Below are 16,799 nucleotides of genomic sequence, written 5' to 3'. Positions count from 1 at the left end.
GACGTTGACCCCCGCCTCTCCCCCACTGCCTCTCAGACCTCACTTGGTTTTCACGTTTGCTCTGGAATTTCGGCTTGGGATCAGCCATGTTGGCATTTGACCTTAATCTCTATGTCCACAGTCTTGCCTGTAAGTAAAAGGTTGACCAGAAGCAAGCCTACCAAGGCTAAGTGGGTAGATCCCACGTGTCTGTGAGAACCCCTGGAGCTGTCTTAGTACCCAATGAGTGTCAGTGAGGCAGCCACTCTTCCCCTGGCCTTCCTGGCCTATCTTAGCACAGGGAGCGCCATCAGGGAAGCTGAGGCCCCAGGGGACCTGCCCTCAGCACAGGAAGCTGGGCAGGGTGTTCCCAGAAGGAGCAGCTGATGCCGAGCTGAGGCTGAGGGGCGTTGTACCTGCAAACGCACAGCTGATCCCTTCAGGGAAGAATCACATGGTCCTTGAGGATGACGCCAGCGTCCCACTGTAAACAGAAAGACACTGCCTGTGGGCTAAGAGTCATTCCAGGACACAAGGATGGACTCAGTGGCCTCCAGGGAGTGCTGTGGACAGACAGCTGGTCAACCTGCCTCATGCACTGCACAGACAGCTGAGTGTCCACAGCAGAGATGCGTCTGCACAGGGAGGAGCAGGTGGAGGAGCTGGGGAAGGAGTGTCTTCAAATACAGGGTTTTCAAAGTTGTCTCAAAATGATAGGCTGAATGTTTTTGAATATTCGTATCACAGTGAGTAGGTAGAGAATTTTCTATTTTACTTCAATGTAAAAAACTACGAAGCATGAGTGATCTCCCGCAGCGATGGACTTGGTGCACGGAGCCGATAATAACACGCGTGGACCCTGACTGATGGTCAAAGCCGAAGTTTATTAGTGGCATCAGACTTAATACACTGAGGGTTATATTGGTTAAGAGAGGAGGTATTGGGCCCGGCGGCGTGGCCTAACGGCTAAAGTCCTCGCCTTGCATGCACCAGGATCCCATATGGCCACCAGTTCTAATCCCGGCAGCTCCACTTCCCATCCGGCTCCCTGCCTGTGGCCTGGGAAAGCAGTCGAGGACGGCCCAAAGCTTTGGGACCCTGCACCCGTGTGGGAGACCCAGAAGAAGTTCCTGGATCTTGGCTTTGGATCGGCATAGCATCGGCCGTTGCGCTCACTTGGGGAGTGAATCATCGGACGGAAGATCTTCCTCCCTGTCTCTCCTCCTCTCTGTATATCTTACTTTCCAATAAATAAATAAATCTATAAAATGTCACTGACCCTGTAAATATATGCAGTAACTACTACAGTTCCTCCAAATGCTTTAAAAACATGTCCAGAGAGACAGAAATATCCACATCACAGCATTACACTGCTCACTGTAAGTACACAGAAGACAGAGTGAAAAAGACTCTAAGGGCAGGCATGGCAGACGATATGTTCACCGCTCAGCATGCCTGCAGACCTCACTGCAGTGTTTGGTAAGTCCTGCCTCTGTCCTGCCAGTGTGCACCCTGGGAGGCAGCAGTGATGGGAGATCCAGATGGAGCTCCTGGCTCCTGGCTTCCTCCTGGCTCAAAGCCGGATGTTGCAAGTATTTGGGGAGTGAGCCAGCAGATGAGTTTTTTTCTATCTTTCCAGTAAATAAATGAATAAATTGTTTTTAAAAAGACCAAGAGCCTGCAGGCCTGTAATAATAAAAGGCATCCATCATCATATTTAATATTTACCAATATAATATTTACCAAGGACAGTGCTTTAAAAATGCTTTTTTGTGGGTCCGGTGCGGTGGCCTACAGTCCTCATCTTGAATGGACCAGGATCCCATATGGCAACCAGTTCTAATACCGGCAGTCCTGCTTCCCATCCAGCTCCCTGCTTGAGGTCTGGGAAAATAGTCAAGGACAACCCAAAGCCGTGGAATCCTGCACCTGCATGGGAGACCCAGAGGAAGTTCCTGGCTCCTGGCTTCAGATTGGTGCAGCACCGGCCATTGCGGTCACTTGGGGAGTGAACCAGTAGGTGTAAGATCTTTCTCTCTGTCTCTCCTTCTCTCTGTACACCTGTCTTCCAAAATAAATAAATAACGTAAAAGTAGATCAATACTAAACAAAAAAGAGATGCTGACTGGGATGCCTGTATCTGATTTTAGAGTGTGTAGGTTTTGAGTCCTGGCTCCGCTTCCATTTCCAGCTTCCTGTTAAGGTGCACCTGGAAAGGCAGTATTAGTAGTTCAAGTAACTTGGTCCTTATGACTCACATGGGAGACCCACACTGAAATCTTGGCTCTTGGATTCTGCCTGGCCCCGTGTCATGTTGTTGGCATTTGGGAAGTACACCTTAAGGGATAGAAGATCTCTCTCTCTCTCTCTCTTTAAATATTTATTTAATTGGAAAAGGCAGATATACAGACAGGAAGATCTTCTGTCCGATGGTTCACTCCCCCAAGTGGCTTATTAGCAAAGCAGATTTACTAAAGAGGAGATAAAAGAGCTTCAATTCCTTGGTTCCCCGCCCTTCCCCCCCCCAAGTGACTGCAATGGCCGGAGCTGAGCCAATCCAATCCCAGCAGCCAGAAGCTTCTTCCTCATCTCCCATGTGGGTGCAGGGTCCCAAAGCTTTAGGCTTTAAGCTAATAGAATTGCTTTCCCATACCACAGAGAGATGGAAGCCACGTGGAGCAGCTGGGACACAAACCAGCAGACTCCTAGCACAGGCAAGGCAAGGACTTAGCCACTGAGCCCCAGTTCCTGGGGCTCATGAAACCAGCCCCCATCATGCACGTGGGTCCCAGGATCTGAGCCAAGCTATCTGAGCTCTGCCAGATCTCCTGTCCCTGGGACTCATGAACCTGGCCACCCCCCGCCCCCACTGGACCCAGGCTGGCATGACTCGCTTCACCCCAGCATACACAATCTTATTGCGCAGCCTGCCCTGGTCTAGCCTGCCCCGATTCCAGCTCCTGCTGGTGGGTGCTGCAGCCTATCCCAGCCCAGCCTGATTGCTGTCCCAGCCCTAATGTGAACTGGCTGGTGTTGTAGTTCCATCTGGATCCTCCTGCCCCCTGTCCTGGTTCTCAGATCTGCCAGTGGGTGTTATGAACTGGCTCAGACTGATCTATCCCCAGACCTGATCCATATGTATGCCAGTGAGTACTGTAACCTCGTGTCCTCTGGGCTGCTCCTTGCCTTGCTTCTTGGGTTCACCTGCAGGAACTGCATCCCGATGAAGGAGTTTTCCAAGCACCTCTATTGAATCTTCCCAGTGGCAGTTCTTTTGTACACCAGTAGGGTCCCCGGCCCAGGCTGACTGTCCACCTCCTGTTCTAGTGAGGACAGTGGCCTTGCTCAACCAGCCCATACCCATTCTGGTTTTTGCAGCCCAGTGATACCTGGTCCGTGCCCAGACACAGCTTTCACATGGTCCAGCAGGAATCAAGGCTGTTCCACATCCAACCTGGCTCTCATGAGTACCAGTGGGGGCCGGTGCCTAGCCCAATCTGTCGTTCCCCAGACCCAGGGCATACCTGCACTGGTGGAGGCTGTAGCCATGTCCAGTCCAGCTTGCTGCCCCCAATTCTACTCTCATCTCCACCAGTGGGAATGCCAACCTGGCTGGGGCATCCCCTTAGCTCCTGTCAGGGCTGTTCCTATCCGCAGTTCTTGGGCAAGCCAGCAGACTGCAGTTCAACAGGGATGAGCCCACATTTCCCCCACATATTCTGCTGTCAGACCCACTTCTTTGGCTTTTGTTCTCCCCTCCAAACCAATTTGGTGTTAGTCCCCTACTGACACACACATGTTATAGACTTGTCTATGGAAGTCCCTCAGCTGTAATTCCCAACCTGGGTATAAAACCACAGGTTATCACTCACTGCCACCTGTGTAATCCTGTCATACCCCTGCAAATCAAGACTCCTCAAACTGCAAGGGTGCAACGCTGGGCAGCCCAGGCACCAAAGGCACTGGGTGAAGCTCTTCAGGCTGCCCAGCCCTTCTGGGGGAGCCACATGGCTCAGCTACATGTACTCATGTGGATCAAAAAAACTTCCAGGATGGGTGGTCCCAGAAGCCCACTGAGCATCCCTTCCCCAAGGGAGCCAGTGTGCTCAGTTGTGTGTACCTGCGCTGGTTAAAAAGCCTCCAGGCTGGGGGTCCTGAAGGCCCAGCGCGAGCTCCCCTCTCCAAGGCAGCCCCATGGCCTGGCTGCAAGCACCCCCGCCTCCAACTTTCTTTAAAGATTCTAATTGCAGAAACAGAAATCCTTTAAGCAACACTTTAGAATTCATTACCTTTAATAGTAAATCACTTCTCATCAAAACCAAGAACAAGAAAATGCATCAACTCCATCATCAAATACATTGATAGATATTCCAGCCAATAAAGTAAGACTAAAAAGACAACACAGTTGGTAAGAAGCTTACAAAATGGCATTAAATAAAACTGAAAACATGTCACGTTACTGATGGGAAGAGGATGTAACAGAAAATGTTTTTGCCCATAACATTTTAGTACTGGAACACTTCTATTTAACACTTAATGTTTGGCAAAATTAATACATTTTATTGAAAAGAAGCAAGCAAAATACACAAGGAGATTCACAAAGGGTAATAACAAAATAGCAATTCTGACAGGTAGTCAATATATTTTTAAGCAAAACAAAGTGACACTGCCTTAAAAAAATAGAGCACTATTGATAGAAAAACAGAGAAAGCTCCCGAAAGAACTCAACTCACTATATCCATTTCTCTTTTGGCTGCAGGCACAGTTATCATCTCAAGGGATCGCAATTCTAAGACAGAAACAAGTCCATCAGGACAGTATCACCTCACCTTTTTCTGTGAAAATCTGGGAAACTTCACTAGATTATAGAACACAGAAAGGAGCGGGAGAGGTAAAGTGCCTTTACGGAAGTGGAGAACAAGGCAGGAGTGGATTGGAAGGGAATGAGAATTTTCGTCAGTGTCATTCTAAGAAACTTGGTGATGCTCAATGAATCAAAGCAAAGTGTCAAACCACTCAGTGAGGTAGCAAGCCATGCAGGCCTAGGGCAAGAACATTCTAAACGAGAACAGCATGTGCAAAGTTCTTTGGATCAGTAAGAAAACTGGTTTGCTAAAGGCAAAACAAGGCCAGCGTGTCAAAATAGTGCATCAGTGGGGGAAGATGGTAGAGACGCATGGCGCAGAATGGAAGAGGGAAGAGGTAGGTAGGGGCCAAGACACTCGAACCTCTAGCTGGCAGTGACGATCTGCATTCTTCAGGGGCATGCTTTGCAGAAGGCGGGGAACGTTTCTTCTGCCATGGACCATTTGGGTATGTTTCACACCACTTACAGGCCTTACACAACTATCAACTTCAAATCAGCCTGCTGGCGATTTACTGAATTCCAAGTCCCATCTGCAGTTGGTTGCCCTGCCAGGGCCAGAGCACATGAATTTGCCAGCCTGATGTTCTCCACCCCTGCTTTAGAGAAAAAGCTCAACAGTAACCGAGTTAGGGATTCTAAGTGATCATAACACAGAACTTAAACATTTCTTACTTTCACTATGGAGTAAGGGTAATTAAGTAGATTAAAAAAAAAAAAAAAACCTTCAGATCTATTTATGAACAGCAGGCGTTTCCAGGTGAGAACAGAACCACACACGCACACACATTCTATACCTAGAACGAAGGGCTCAGGCTGTGATTGATTAAAGTGCCGTGGCGCACACAAACTGAACAGGCCTAGTAATATGGTCAAGATGCAATGTGTACACCCAGCCACGCGTGTGCCTCTTCACTACCATCTGCAATCCTTCCTCCTCTGATTGCAAGAGGATGCTCAAGCCGTGAGGTGTCTTGTGAACGCTTAGGAAGCTGAACTAGAGTTGGAAAGGAAAGAGCAAAGACAGAGGGGAGGGTACCTTTAAAGAGAAGAAGGCAAGGAATAATTTCTCCAGACCCAAGTCACAATCAGGATGCTGGAATCCTTGACTGGTGAAAGGAGCTCGCTGCCCACCCGCGTCGGGGTGGAGTAAGGGTTGGCAAACTAGGTCACGCCCAGGGAGACAACCGGGAAGCCCCGAGGCCAAAGCCTCTAACGTTCGGGAACTAATACTTCACAGGGACACCACAGTTTTGGGAACAGCCCCAGAGAAGGACAAGGGGAAAACATCTGCTGGGAACACAGTGAGATTAGCTAGTTGGATGTATTAGAAAAAGGGATATTTAACTCAAGACTTGATACTTTTCAAGTATTGAAGTCAACAGTAAGTGGGACATTACTTGTACACTGGAGTGTATCAAATAAGACCCAAACAGTACAATAAACTGGAAAAACAACACAAAATGAAACAAATAGCAGTTATAATACACTCAACTCTAAGGCAAGATTAAAAATGTCGAGGAAAATCCCTAATGAGTTGATTTTTAGTCACCCGGGACTATTTTTGTCCTTAGTATCCTTTCTTGGACAAGCCCCCACTCCAGCTTGACAGTGGGAGGTCTAAACTTAGCCCTGATCATGAACTGGACAGCTGTCACTTCTTTGGCCCTTTTCAGTTAAACACTGGGTCCTGAACAGTTCAAACTATGGACCGTTACGGACCATAACAGGGCTTCTGTCCCTCAAGAAACTTAACTCGCTTACTGCTGTGGCTGAGAGGGGTATGGCCAGTTCATCCCACTAACAACAGCTAGCCAGAAGGGAGGGGAAGGTATGAATGAAGATTTCCCTTTAGATAACTCCATGGTGAACCTGCTAACGCTGGGCTCCATCTACGACCAGCCGCTATTTTATCCAATTTCTAGGGGAGCTCCTCAAACAGATGCTTTGCATTCTTAGTTTTACTAAGAATGGGTCTCATTCTTGGATGTTCCCCAGTTAGCTAAAGGTACTCTGAGGTAGTGGTTCTTCTGTCTTGGTTCCAAGACTGTATGTAGCGTCTGTGTCTTTCAACTGGGACAAGGAACCACGGCACTCCCGTGACTAGTTCCACCTTCCAGGTTTCCATTCATGCCACAGACTCGCAGCCTGACACCTGGGCTTTCAGAAACAGGTTATTTTACAACAGCATGGCAGAGGCACTTCTTGGAGCTCAGGAGCAAATGGACTAGTTTATGACACACACATCCTAGTCGGACTCAAGTTCATAGTGAAATCTTAACACAGAAAAAAAGTTAAAATAAATTAAATACCTCAATAACTACATACATTCTATACTCGGAAGAAGTTTCAAGCTTAGAAGTAACACAAAATATCAAAATAATAAATAGGTCTATACATTTTCCCCCTCTCTCTCATACAGAAATACCTTTCATGTGATAAGCCAGATAATATGAAAACCGAGTGATACATTAAAAACTCAAAACTCAGCTCTACCAATGCTGAATATGCATGAGTATAACATACAAAACTTCAAGTAATCATTGAGCTTCACCATTTTGGATGCTACTGAATGTATGTTTAAATTTCTGTCTGCATGGGCATATATATATATATATATATATATTTGGACTGGAATGCTCTTCAGATTTTCCAAAATCTCAATTAGTGGGGGTTTTTTGACATTCTGCTTTTAGACCTGGGCGGTGACGGTGCACAGTCAGATGTGCTCACGGTAACAGAGGCTACTTGCTCTGACTCTGCTTGAGGAGGTTCCAGGGACACTTGAATGACAACTTTTGTTTCCGGAGGTAATCCTTCTAGCTGCTTAGGCATCTTAAACATTTGATGACACTGGGTCTTGTGCTCCATCTTCTCCTTGAAAGTCAGAAACTGTAGCCGGCATTTGGAGCACTGGTGAACAGTCCTCTCCCAGTGCCCCCTGTAATGACACATGTATGGTGATGCTGTTTTGAACATTTTGAGACAAAACGGACAAAGCAAGTTCTTGGTGTTCTCATGGCACGTTCTAAAATGAGTTTCCACATCCGCGAAGGCTGACGATCGGTAACTGCAAACCTGGCACACGTACGGCATCTCCCCCGGCTTATGGGTGTCCTTCATGTGTTGTAAGAGGACCTGATCTGTTTCAAAGGACAATTCACAGATTTTGCAAACGGCAGACGGCTCCTGGCTAGTGTGCACTCTTTCAATGTGACACTGCAGCAGGAAGGGGGTGGGAAACTTCCGGTGGCAGTGCTGACAGGTGGTGTGGCTCTCCCAGCTGTCACCCCTCTGCTTCTCAAGTTCCAAGTGGTGCCTCACGTGATTCATAAACTTAATGTTCTTGAGGACTTTCAAGCAGCTGAGGCATTTAAAGGTGGTATGAGTTTTCTGCTCGGACGGCCCATCTCCCTGATGCTGACCGTAGTAGAAGTCGTTCAGTAACATGATCAGGGTTTTTTTCTTGGGACCCGGGGCCTGATGTTGACTTGCTCCACTCGCACAGTCTGGTTTGGCCACGTCATTTTCCTTACCGACATTTACAGGCTTGGAATGGACACTATCCTTTGAAACAGCTGTTGGAAACGGCACTCCACTCTGAACAGGGTTTAATGAGGTCTGAGCACTGTCTGAGGGTGTGCTTTGCTGAGTATCCGAAGGGGAAGTACCTGCAGAAGATTCCTCCGTTCTATCGTTAAGTTTAGGCCTTTTAGGATCTGTGCCATTTACTTCCGAAGCAGAAGGCTGCTCTGACACACAAGGGCTTGCATTCTTACTTCCTACTGGGAGTGCTGCTTTTACTGGATTTGACAATGAACTTGTGAGTGTGACCAAAGGAGGGCATACCTTTGAAGAGCTATCAGGCACGACTTGTGGTGAATTCTTTTTACATTCCTGCTCAGGTTCAATAATAATAACAGGGCTGTCTGTTGATCTTGATTCAGGCTGAGGAGCAGGCAGCACGGTCACTGCTTCCGATGCCTGCGCCCCCTGACTTGCGGGCTGCTGCCTGCGAGCTAAGCCTCTTCTAAGGTGACCATACTTTTTTCTCCTCGAGCATGAACCTGGGGTGACTCTGTTCAAAATATTTGAGACAACTGGTTTTGATTTTGAAGTCACCCCCACAAAGATCAGTTCAGCATCTTTATTTACCTGCTCAACCCCAACAAAGATGATCTCGGCATCATCATCTCCTCCTGGCTTGGATTCTCTCATTCTCTTACGTGGTTCTTGCTCTTGGTCTTCACGTAGCATAAGTGGCTGTTCCATTTTCTAATTTCTTTTTTTCTGGAAGGATATGGCCACAAGTGCCTGTGCTTCTTTTACATAAATTGTCACCTAAGTACAAAACATAGAGTACAGAAAAATGCATTCTATTATTTAATTTTCCTCCAAAAATCCTAAGGTAATTGTAAGTATCCTTATTTTACCAAGACACTGGACTCATGGGAGATAAATGAGAAGTTAAACTCTGCGCTCCAAGGTCAGCTCTCTGTGACTATATAATCACAGTCTCACAGCCTTGCCCTCTACTAATTATGGTCTCTTCCATTTAGAGAATCTTCCAGTCATCAGGTGAAATCACGCAAAACGCGAGGGGTTTTGCACTAGCTTTGTTGGGCAGTGCTTCAGACAGATGGGCCTGGAGGACAGAATCAGGCTGGAATCCACAAGCCCTACATCGACTGCACCTTCTTCAGTAAGCATTTTACTTCTCAATGTGTATCAGTAACTTAAAAGGAAAAATTCTTATTTGTGAGATTTAAGAGGACAAACTATTCAATGGTATCTTGATCTATGGTAAAATGGGAGGCAAATTATATATCATGCAAAAAAAAAAAAAAGATAAACTATTGAAAATAAACACTTGGGTCTGATGTGGCAGCCCAGTGGCTTGTATTGCATGCACCAGGATCCCATATGGGAGCTGGTTTGTGTCCCAGCTGCTTCCCTTCCAGCTCCCTGCTTGTGGCCTGGGAAAGCACTCAACGATGACCCAAAGCCTCGGGATCCTATGCCCACATGGAAGACTCAAACAATCTCCAGGCTCTTGGCTTTGGATCAGCTCAGCTCTGACAATGGCAGCCACTTGGGCAGTAAAACAGCGGATGGAAGATCTTTCCGTCTCTCCTCTCTGTAAATCTGACTTTCCAATAAGAATAAATACATCTTTTAAAAAAGAAATACACAAAAATGGAAAAATACACCTGATGCATACAAATCCACTGAGTACTGATGCATGCATACTAATTTCATAATGAGGTGTCAAATATAGAGCCAGAGTATCTACACATGATTAACTAATAGCACGGCGCAAAGCCAATCGCAAACCATACACCAGGCAAAACGATGAAATTCTGTGATGATCTCATTGTGACTTGAGGCCCTAATAATCCATTCCCTGATGTCTATTAAAGAGCTCTTTCTGGTCCTCACTTCCCTAGTGAATATGAAATAATAGTTCTTCCCTCAGTCCATCACATTCTCTAACATGTGGCAGACAATGATTCTGTTAAAACCGTTTCAGATCGTACCAGCGCTCAGCTCAAAACCAACAACCTTGTTAGCCTTTCCCCTCCATGTTTCTAACCTTTTTGTCCTAAAGTTGTTCTCATTTTCCCCTTCTACCGCTGCAACTTCACTCAGCCACACTAACCTCCTTCATATTCCCTGAACATATGAAATCTATTAACTGCTTGGTCTCTAAGAATTAGCATTTTGTTGGATTCTTTCACTTTGTTTCTTTTACTCTATTAAAAAAAAAAACTATTGAAATGTTCCATCAAATTAATCACAGTACCTTATAAAAAATATTCTAAATAACATTTGGTATCATTCTAACTATTTAGATTTCTATTCTGTTCATATCCTCCCAGCCTCTAAATTTAGGCCTGCTCGTTGTTTCGTTGTTTACATACCTGTCATAGATTCCACACTGTTCTGTCTCTATCTCTCTGTCCTCCAGCTACACAGCATGCCACCACTGGATGGATCTTAGAGCACTACAGGAGTTACATGTCCTAAATGTCCTGATTCCTCCAAACTAGATTTTAGATTATGCTACAGGCTGAACTGCGTCTCCCTGCAATTTACCATGTGGAAGCCATAACCTCTAATATGATGATATTTAAAGATGAAGCCTTCTGGAATAAGGTTTAGCTGAGATGCTGAGGGCAGGAGCCTTACAGTGGGCTAGTGCCCCCAGAAAGAGATACCACTGACCTTGCTTCCTCTCTCTCTGCCATGTGAGGACACGGAGAGCAGTCATCCACGCGCCAGGAGGCAAAGCTTCAGTGGGAAATGCCTTGACCTTGGACTTTGCAGCTGCCAAACTGTAAGAAATAAATCTGTTTACACACACATACAAGCACACACACACACACGCCAGTAACACTGCTCAACTTTCACACAGCTGGTCTTGGTTGTATTTTAGGCTGCTGATTAACTCCTCATCCAATCGACCGTTCAAGGTGAGCAATGAGGATTGCAGAGGAATCAGAAATAAAACTGTCGAGTTAATGAATGTGTTCATTCAGAATAAGAGTAATATTAGGCCATAGGAGTTTTTTCTTCTTTAAAGATTAATTTTCATGTACTTTAAAGGCAGAGTTAAGAGAGAGGAGGACAGACACACACACACATACGGACCTGCCATCTGCTAGTTCACTCACCAAATGAATGCCTGCAATGGTCAAATTGGGCCAGAAGCCAGGAGAAACTTCTGGGTCTCCCATGTGGGTGCAGGAGCCTAAGCACTTGGATCACTTTCCATTGATTTCCCAGGTGCACCAGCAGGGAGCTGGCTCATTAGTGGAACAGCCAGGGCTTGAACCAGCACCCATATGGGATGCTAGCATCACAGGCCAAAGTTTAACCTACTATACCATGGTGCTGGCCTTAGGAGCTTTCTTATCACTTCTTTCCTAAGTATCCAGAGTCCCTTCTATACAAATGTCCATCAATGGGTCAATGGATAAACAACTATTTTCGGAAGTCCATACATGTGAAGAACTATGAGGTCTAAGAAGTTTGCTCTCAAAAATCAAGTTATAACCCCAAGGAAGTCGTTCGAGGCTATGGGAAGTCCCAAAAGCAGTACTGCTTTGCCAAGCCAAATAACAGGTCAACAGGAAATGACAGACCTCCATGGTTATTCCTATGCATTCAAGCAGTAGCACTTCCACTAGATCTTAGTAACAGCAACATCAGCTTTGCTTGGATATCAGGCCGTCTGAGACTCCTCTGGCACCCTGTCGCCTTCCTCGCGCTCTCATCATCCATCACTCTCTTTACTCCACTGCCAGCAGTCCAAGCTCCTGCCCTATTCCCCCGCTTTCTCATTCACAGTGCTCCTTGTCCCTTCCTCACCAGCACCTTCACGCATTTTCTGTCTCAGAATTTAATGCCAGGGCTGAAGTTGTAGCATAACAGCTAAAGTCACCACCTGCAGCACTGGCATCCCATTTGAGCACTGACTCCTGTTCCAGCTTCTCCACTTCTGATCCAGCTCCCTGTTAATGACCTGGAAAAGCAGAGGAAGGCAGCCCAAGTCACTGGGCTTCTGCTACCCACATGGGAGACCCAGGAGCAGCTCCTGGCTCCTGGCTTCTGACCAGCCCAACTCCGGCCATTGCAGCTATCTGGGGAGTGAACCTGTGCATAGTTCTTTTTGTCTCTCCTCTCTGCAGCAATGAACATCAAACAAAAACAAAAATGTTTATTTTAAAAAGTAGAGTTTAATAACCATTAAGCACAGAACTTTCAAGAAAACAAGCACTTTACAATAATCTTAAAGGTTCAGGAAACATTTGCATTCCATTATAGGGCAATTAATTGTAACAATTTTTAATAATTTTTTACTTCATAAACAAGCTCAGGATGGTAGTTGAGTATAAAACAGTAAATTAGCCGAAGATGTCAAGAAAGGGGCTGCTATTAAACCAAGCTAGTCCCGACTTCCACTATGAACAAGCCGGATGGATAAAAATAAAAAATTTACAGATCCCACACCCTGTTTCCACACGTGCTACCTCTGACCTCTTCTCCCTTAACTGTAACCTTCACTCAGTCAAGGTAACCACAATGGCTTTGTTTCTAGCTCCTTTATTCTCTCCCTGACAATCCTGTCCCCACTGCTGACACAAGGACATTTTACCTCCTTCAAAGTCACATCCAAATTCACCCTCTCCATCAAATCATCCTGGACCACTCCAAACTCTAAAACCATAGGGGGGTTGGAATTGTAACACAGTGAGTTAACACAGTGTGATGCTGGCATCCCAAGAATGCCAGTATTCCAATCCAGCTCCCTAAATGCATCTGGGAAGGCAATGGAAGGCAGCCCAAGTATCCTGATTCCTGCCAGCCACTTGGGAGACCGAAATGGAATTCCAGGATCCTGGCTTCAGCTGGCCTATTCCCAGCCAGTCCTAGCCATTGTGGCCATGTGGAGAGTGAATCGCTTTATGGGAGATTTTTGTTCTTCCTCTCTTTTTCTAACTTGCCTTTCAAATAAACAAATCATTAATTGTAAATAAACAAAACTATAATATTCTTACCTCTCCAACTTCTGAACCTCTAGCTCTGGCCACTGCGGCCACTTGAGTGAACCAGTGGATGGAAGATCTTGGTTTCTGTCTCTTCTTCTCTCTGGAAATCTGACTTTCCAAAAAAAAAAAAAAATTAGATCTTAAAAAAACAAATGTGGCACAAGGGGCCAGTGTAATGTTGCCCTGCAATGACAGTGGAGTCTTGTTCTTCTCTGCTTCCACTGCAGCTCCCTAATGATGCAACTGGAACGTCAGTACAAGGTGGAACGAGGTAGGCATATGGGAGACCAGGATGGAGTTCTGGTGCTCGGCTTTGGCCTGGCACAGAGCTGGCTGCTGCAGCCAGCAGGGATGTGAACCAGAACGTAGATGTTTCTCCCTCTCTCCCCCTCTCTTCCTTTTTTCTTTCAATCACTTCATACCCTGTCACTCAGCCTTTAAGCAAATAGATTTTTTTTTAAAAAAGACAGACTGTGGTACTAGCAATAAGGAGATAAGCATAGATCAGAGTGAAATTCAGAGTCCAGAATTAAATCAATATATAAACAGTCAATTGATTTTCTGCCAAATTACCAGACAGTTTTGAGGGAAACGGAATACCTTTCCAAAAAACAGTACAGGATGACTGGATAACCACATGGTGCTCCCTCACCTCATATATGCAAAATATAACTCAAAATGATCACAGGTTTAGATTAAGAGCTGCAACTAAAAAAGTACTTTGAAAATGACAACCAAATGACCAAGAAAAAAACAACTTCACCAAAATTAAAACTTCTGGTGCTTCGGGCCCAGTGGCGTGGCCTAGCGGCTAAAAGTCCTCGCCTTGAACCAGCCGGGATCACATATGGGTGCTGGTTCTAATTCCGGCAGCTCCACTTCCCATCCAGCTCCCTGCTTGTGGCCTGGGAAAGCAGTGGAGCACGGCCCAAAGCCTTGGGACCCTGCACCCATGTGGGAGACCTGGAAGAAGTTCCTGGTTCCTGGCTTCGGAACTCAGCGCAGTACCGGCCGTTGTGCTCACTTGGGGAGTGAATCATAGGACGGGAGATCTTCCTCTCTGTATATCTGACTTTCCAATAAATAAAAAAAACTTAAAAAAAAAATTCTGAAAACACAACCTTCCAAGGGAGAGGGTATCTGCAAATCATGTAAGAGACTTCCATCCAGAGTGTACAAACACCTAACCCCCCAAAATTCAATTTTACAATGAACAAAAGACTTGCACACTTCTCTGAAGGCAATATACAACTTGCCAATGAGTACATGAAAATATATCCAATATCACTAACCGGAGGAAAAAAAAACAGAAAACAACTGTTGGCAAGGATGTAAAAGAAACTAATTCTTTTTTTAAGATTTTTTTTTTAAATTCTGTTGATCATCTTTTACATAGTTGATTAGGGCACAGTCAAGGGCTACAGGAAAGTGGGTAAGACCACTGTTATATTATCTTTTTTCTTTCTTGCATCTGGGGGAAGGGGAGAGACAGGGGCAAGAGTCCCACCCAGCCTCTCAACCAACCCAGGGTTCCCGAGGTGCCACATGCTCCCAGGGCTCCGCTCAACTGGTTTTGATAGTTCAACTGTTCTGAATTGCTGCCACTGTCACCTCTCAAAGCACAGTGAACTCTCTCCGGAACCCACTGGCTGACCTAGTCCACTTTAGAGTCTCCATTCGCTTAGATTTTCACTGCCAACACTTGGCTGGGGTAATTCATTGATTTGTTCTGTCCTCCGTCCTCTGTTGTGGTACCAGGTGTCCTCTGCAGGCTCCAGTGCGCTGCCAAATCCTCCATTTGCATCTGGATATGCTGTTCACTGCTCTGACTGAGCCTCTGAGGAGACCCAGCTCTGACACAAGCATTCCATGGTCAGACCATGGGCCCTGCAGTTCTCTCCATGGTTGAAGCACACACAACAATCACGTCTGGGATTGCCCCGGATGAGGTTTCATTGAAGATCCCCCAACGGAACCACTGGACTCAGAAACTAATTCTTATACGCTACTGTTGGATTGCAAAACAGTATGTAACTGCTAAGGAGAACAGTGCAGAAGAGCCTCAACAGTACACAGGAGTCTACAGAGGACACCTGGTACCACAACAGAGGACGGAGGACAGAACAAATTGATTAAATGTCCCAGCCAAGTGTTGGCAGTGAATAACTGGGCAAACGGAGACTCTAGGATGGACCATGTCACCCAGTGGATTCTGGAGAGATTTCATCTTGCTTAGAGCAGTGAGATAGGCAGAACTCAGAATTATTCAAATTCAGAATCATTCAGAACTCAAAATTAATTCAGAACTGTTGAACTATCAAAACCTCTTAAGCAGGACCTGTGGAAAGTGCTCCACATCAGGGGCCCTGGGATGGTTGGGAAGCTGGGAGTGGCTTCTCCCATTATCTCCTGCCTTCCCCCAGATACAAGAATATGGAAATGGTGAATTCACCCTCCTTCCTGTAGCCCTTGACCCTTATCACCTTAATCAACTATGTAAAACTCACAAAAAAAAAGTCTCTGCCCCCCTCCCCCCCTGCATAGCAGCTAAAGTCCTTGCCTTGAATACTCCAGAATCCCATACGGGCACCAGTTCTAATCACAGCAGCCCTGTTTCCCACCTAGCTCCCTGCTTGTGGCCTGGGAAAGCAGCCAAGGACAGCCCAAAGCCTTGGGACCCTGCACACATGTGGGAGACCTGAAGGAAGTTCCTGGCTCCTGGCTTCGGATCAGCGCAGCGCCAGCTGTTGTGGTCACTTGGGGAGTGAATCATGGGACAGAAGAAGATCTTCATCTCTGTCTCTCTGTGTATCTGACTGAACAATAAAAATAAATCTTTTAAAAAAACTGACCACTGCATTAAGCAATATGGAACTCACTCGTAGGGGAAAAAAATGGGTTTAAAAGGAGAACAGAAGAATTAGAGGAGCAAATATGACCAACTCTGGAGAAATATTCTTCTAACGACAAGCAAATACAATATAAACAAAAGGGGGATGGGTCAAGCAGTCAAAGTCGATATCCTTGCTACTCAATGATTCAGAGACAGAAAACTTAAGACAAATCAGAATCTGCTAGAACAACAGTGTTAACTAAATAAATAAGAGCATAGTAGAGATTTTGATCTTAACACAGAGCCAGACTCACCCACACTAAAAGGGCAGTACCACAGATCACATGAAGAAAGCCTGGAGGGCTCGGTGACATGGCCTAGCAGCTAAAGACCTTGCCTTGAACCAGCCGGGATCCCATATGGGCGCCGATAGCTCCACTTCCCATCCAGCTCTCTGCTTGTGGCAGGGAAAGCAGTCAAGGAAGGCCCAAAGCTCTGGCTGGGATTCTGCACCCGTGTGGTGGACCTGGAAGAAGGTCCTGGTTCCTGGCTTTGGAACTCGGCGCAGTAC

General features: G+C 46.0%; 2 protein-coding genes across 2 annotated transcripts in view; one reads left to right on the top strand and one right to left on the bottom strand.

The window, feature by feature from the left end:
- The window catches only part of LOC121172083 (immunoglobulin lambda-1 light chain-like), a 128,006-nt gene that overhangs the window by 34,461 nt on the left and 76,746 nt on the right, over positions 1 to 16,799 (top strand). The gene's annotated exons all lie outside the window — the stretch shown is intronic.
- Positions 7,508 to 9,129, bottom strand: ZNF280B (zinc finger protein 280B). Its single transcript, XM_041003884.1, has one exon. It carries the CDS (start codon positions 9,113 to 9,115, stop codon positions 7,508 to 7,510), a length of 1,608 nt encoding a protein of 535 aa, XP_040859818.1. The 5' UTR covers positions 9,116 to 9,129.

Source organism: Ochotona curzoniae, unplaced genomic scaffold, assembly GCF_017591425.1.
Source record: "Ochotona curzoniae isolate NIBS_2020 unplaced genomic scaffold, NIBS_Ocur_1.0 scaffold_274, whole genome shotgun sequence".
NCBI classification, from domain to species: Eukaryota; Metazoa; Chordata; class Mammalia; order Lagomorpha; family Ochotonidae; genus Ochotona; species Ochotona curzoniae.
The sequence above is the reverse complement of the archived record's forward strand: the minus strand, read 5'-3'. Positions and strand labels throughout refer to the sequence as shown.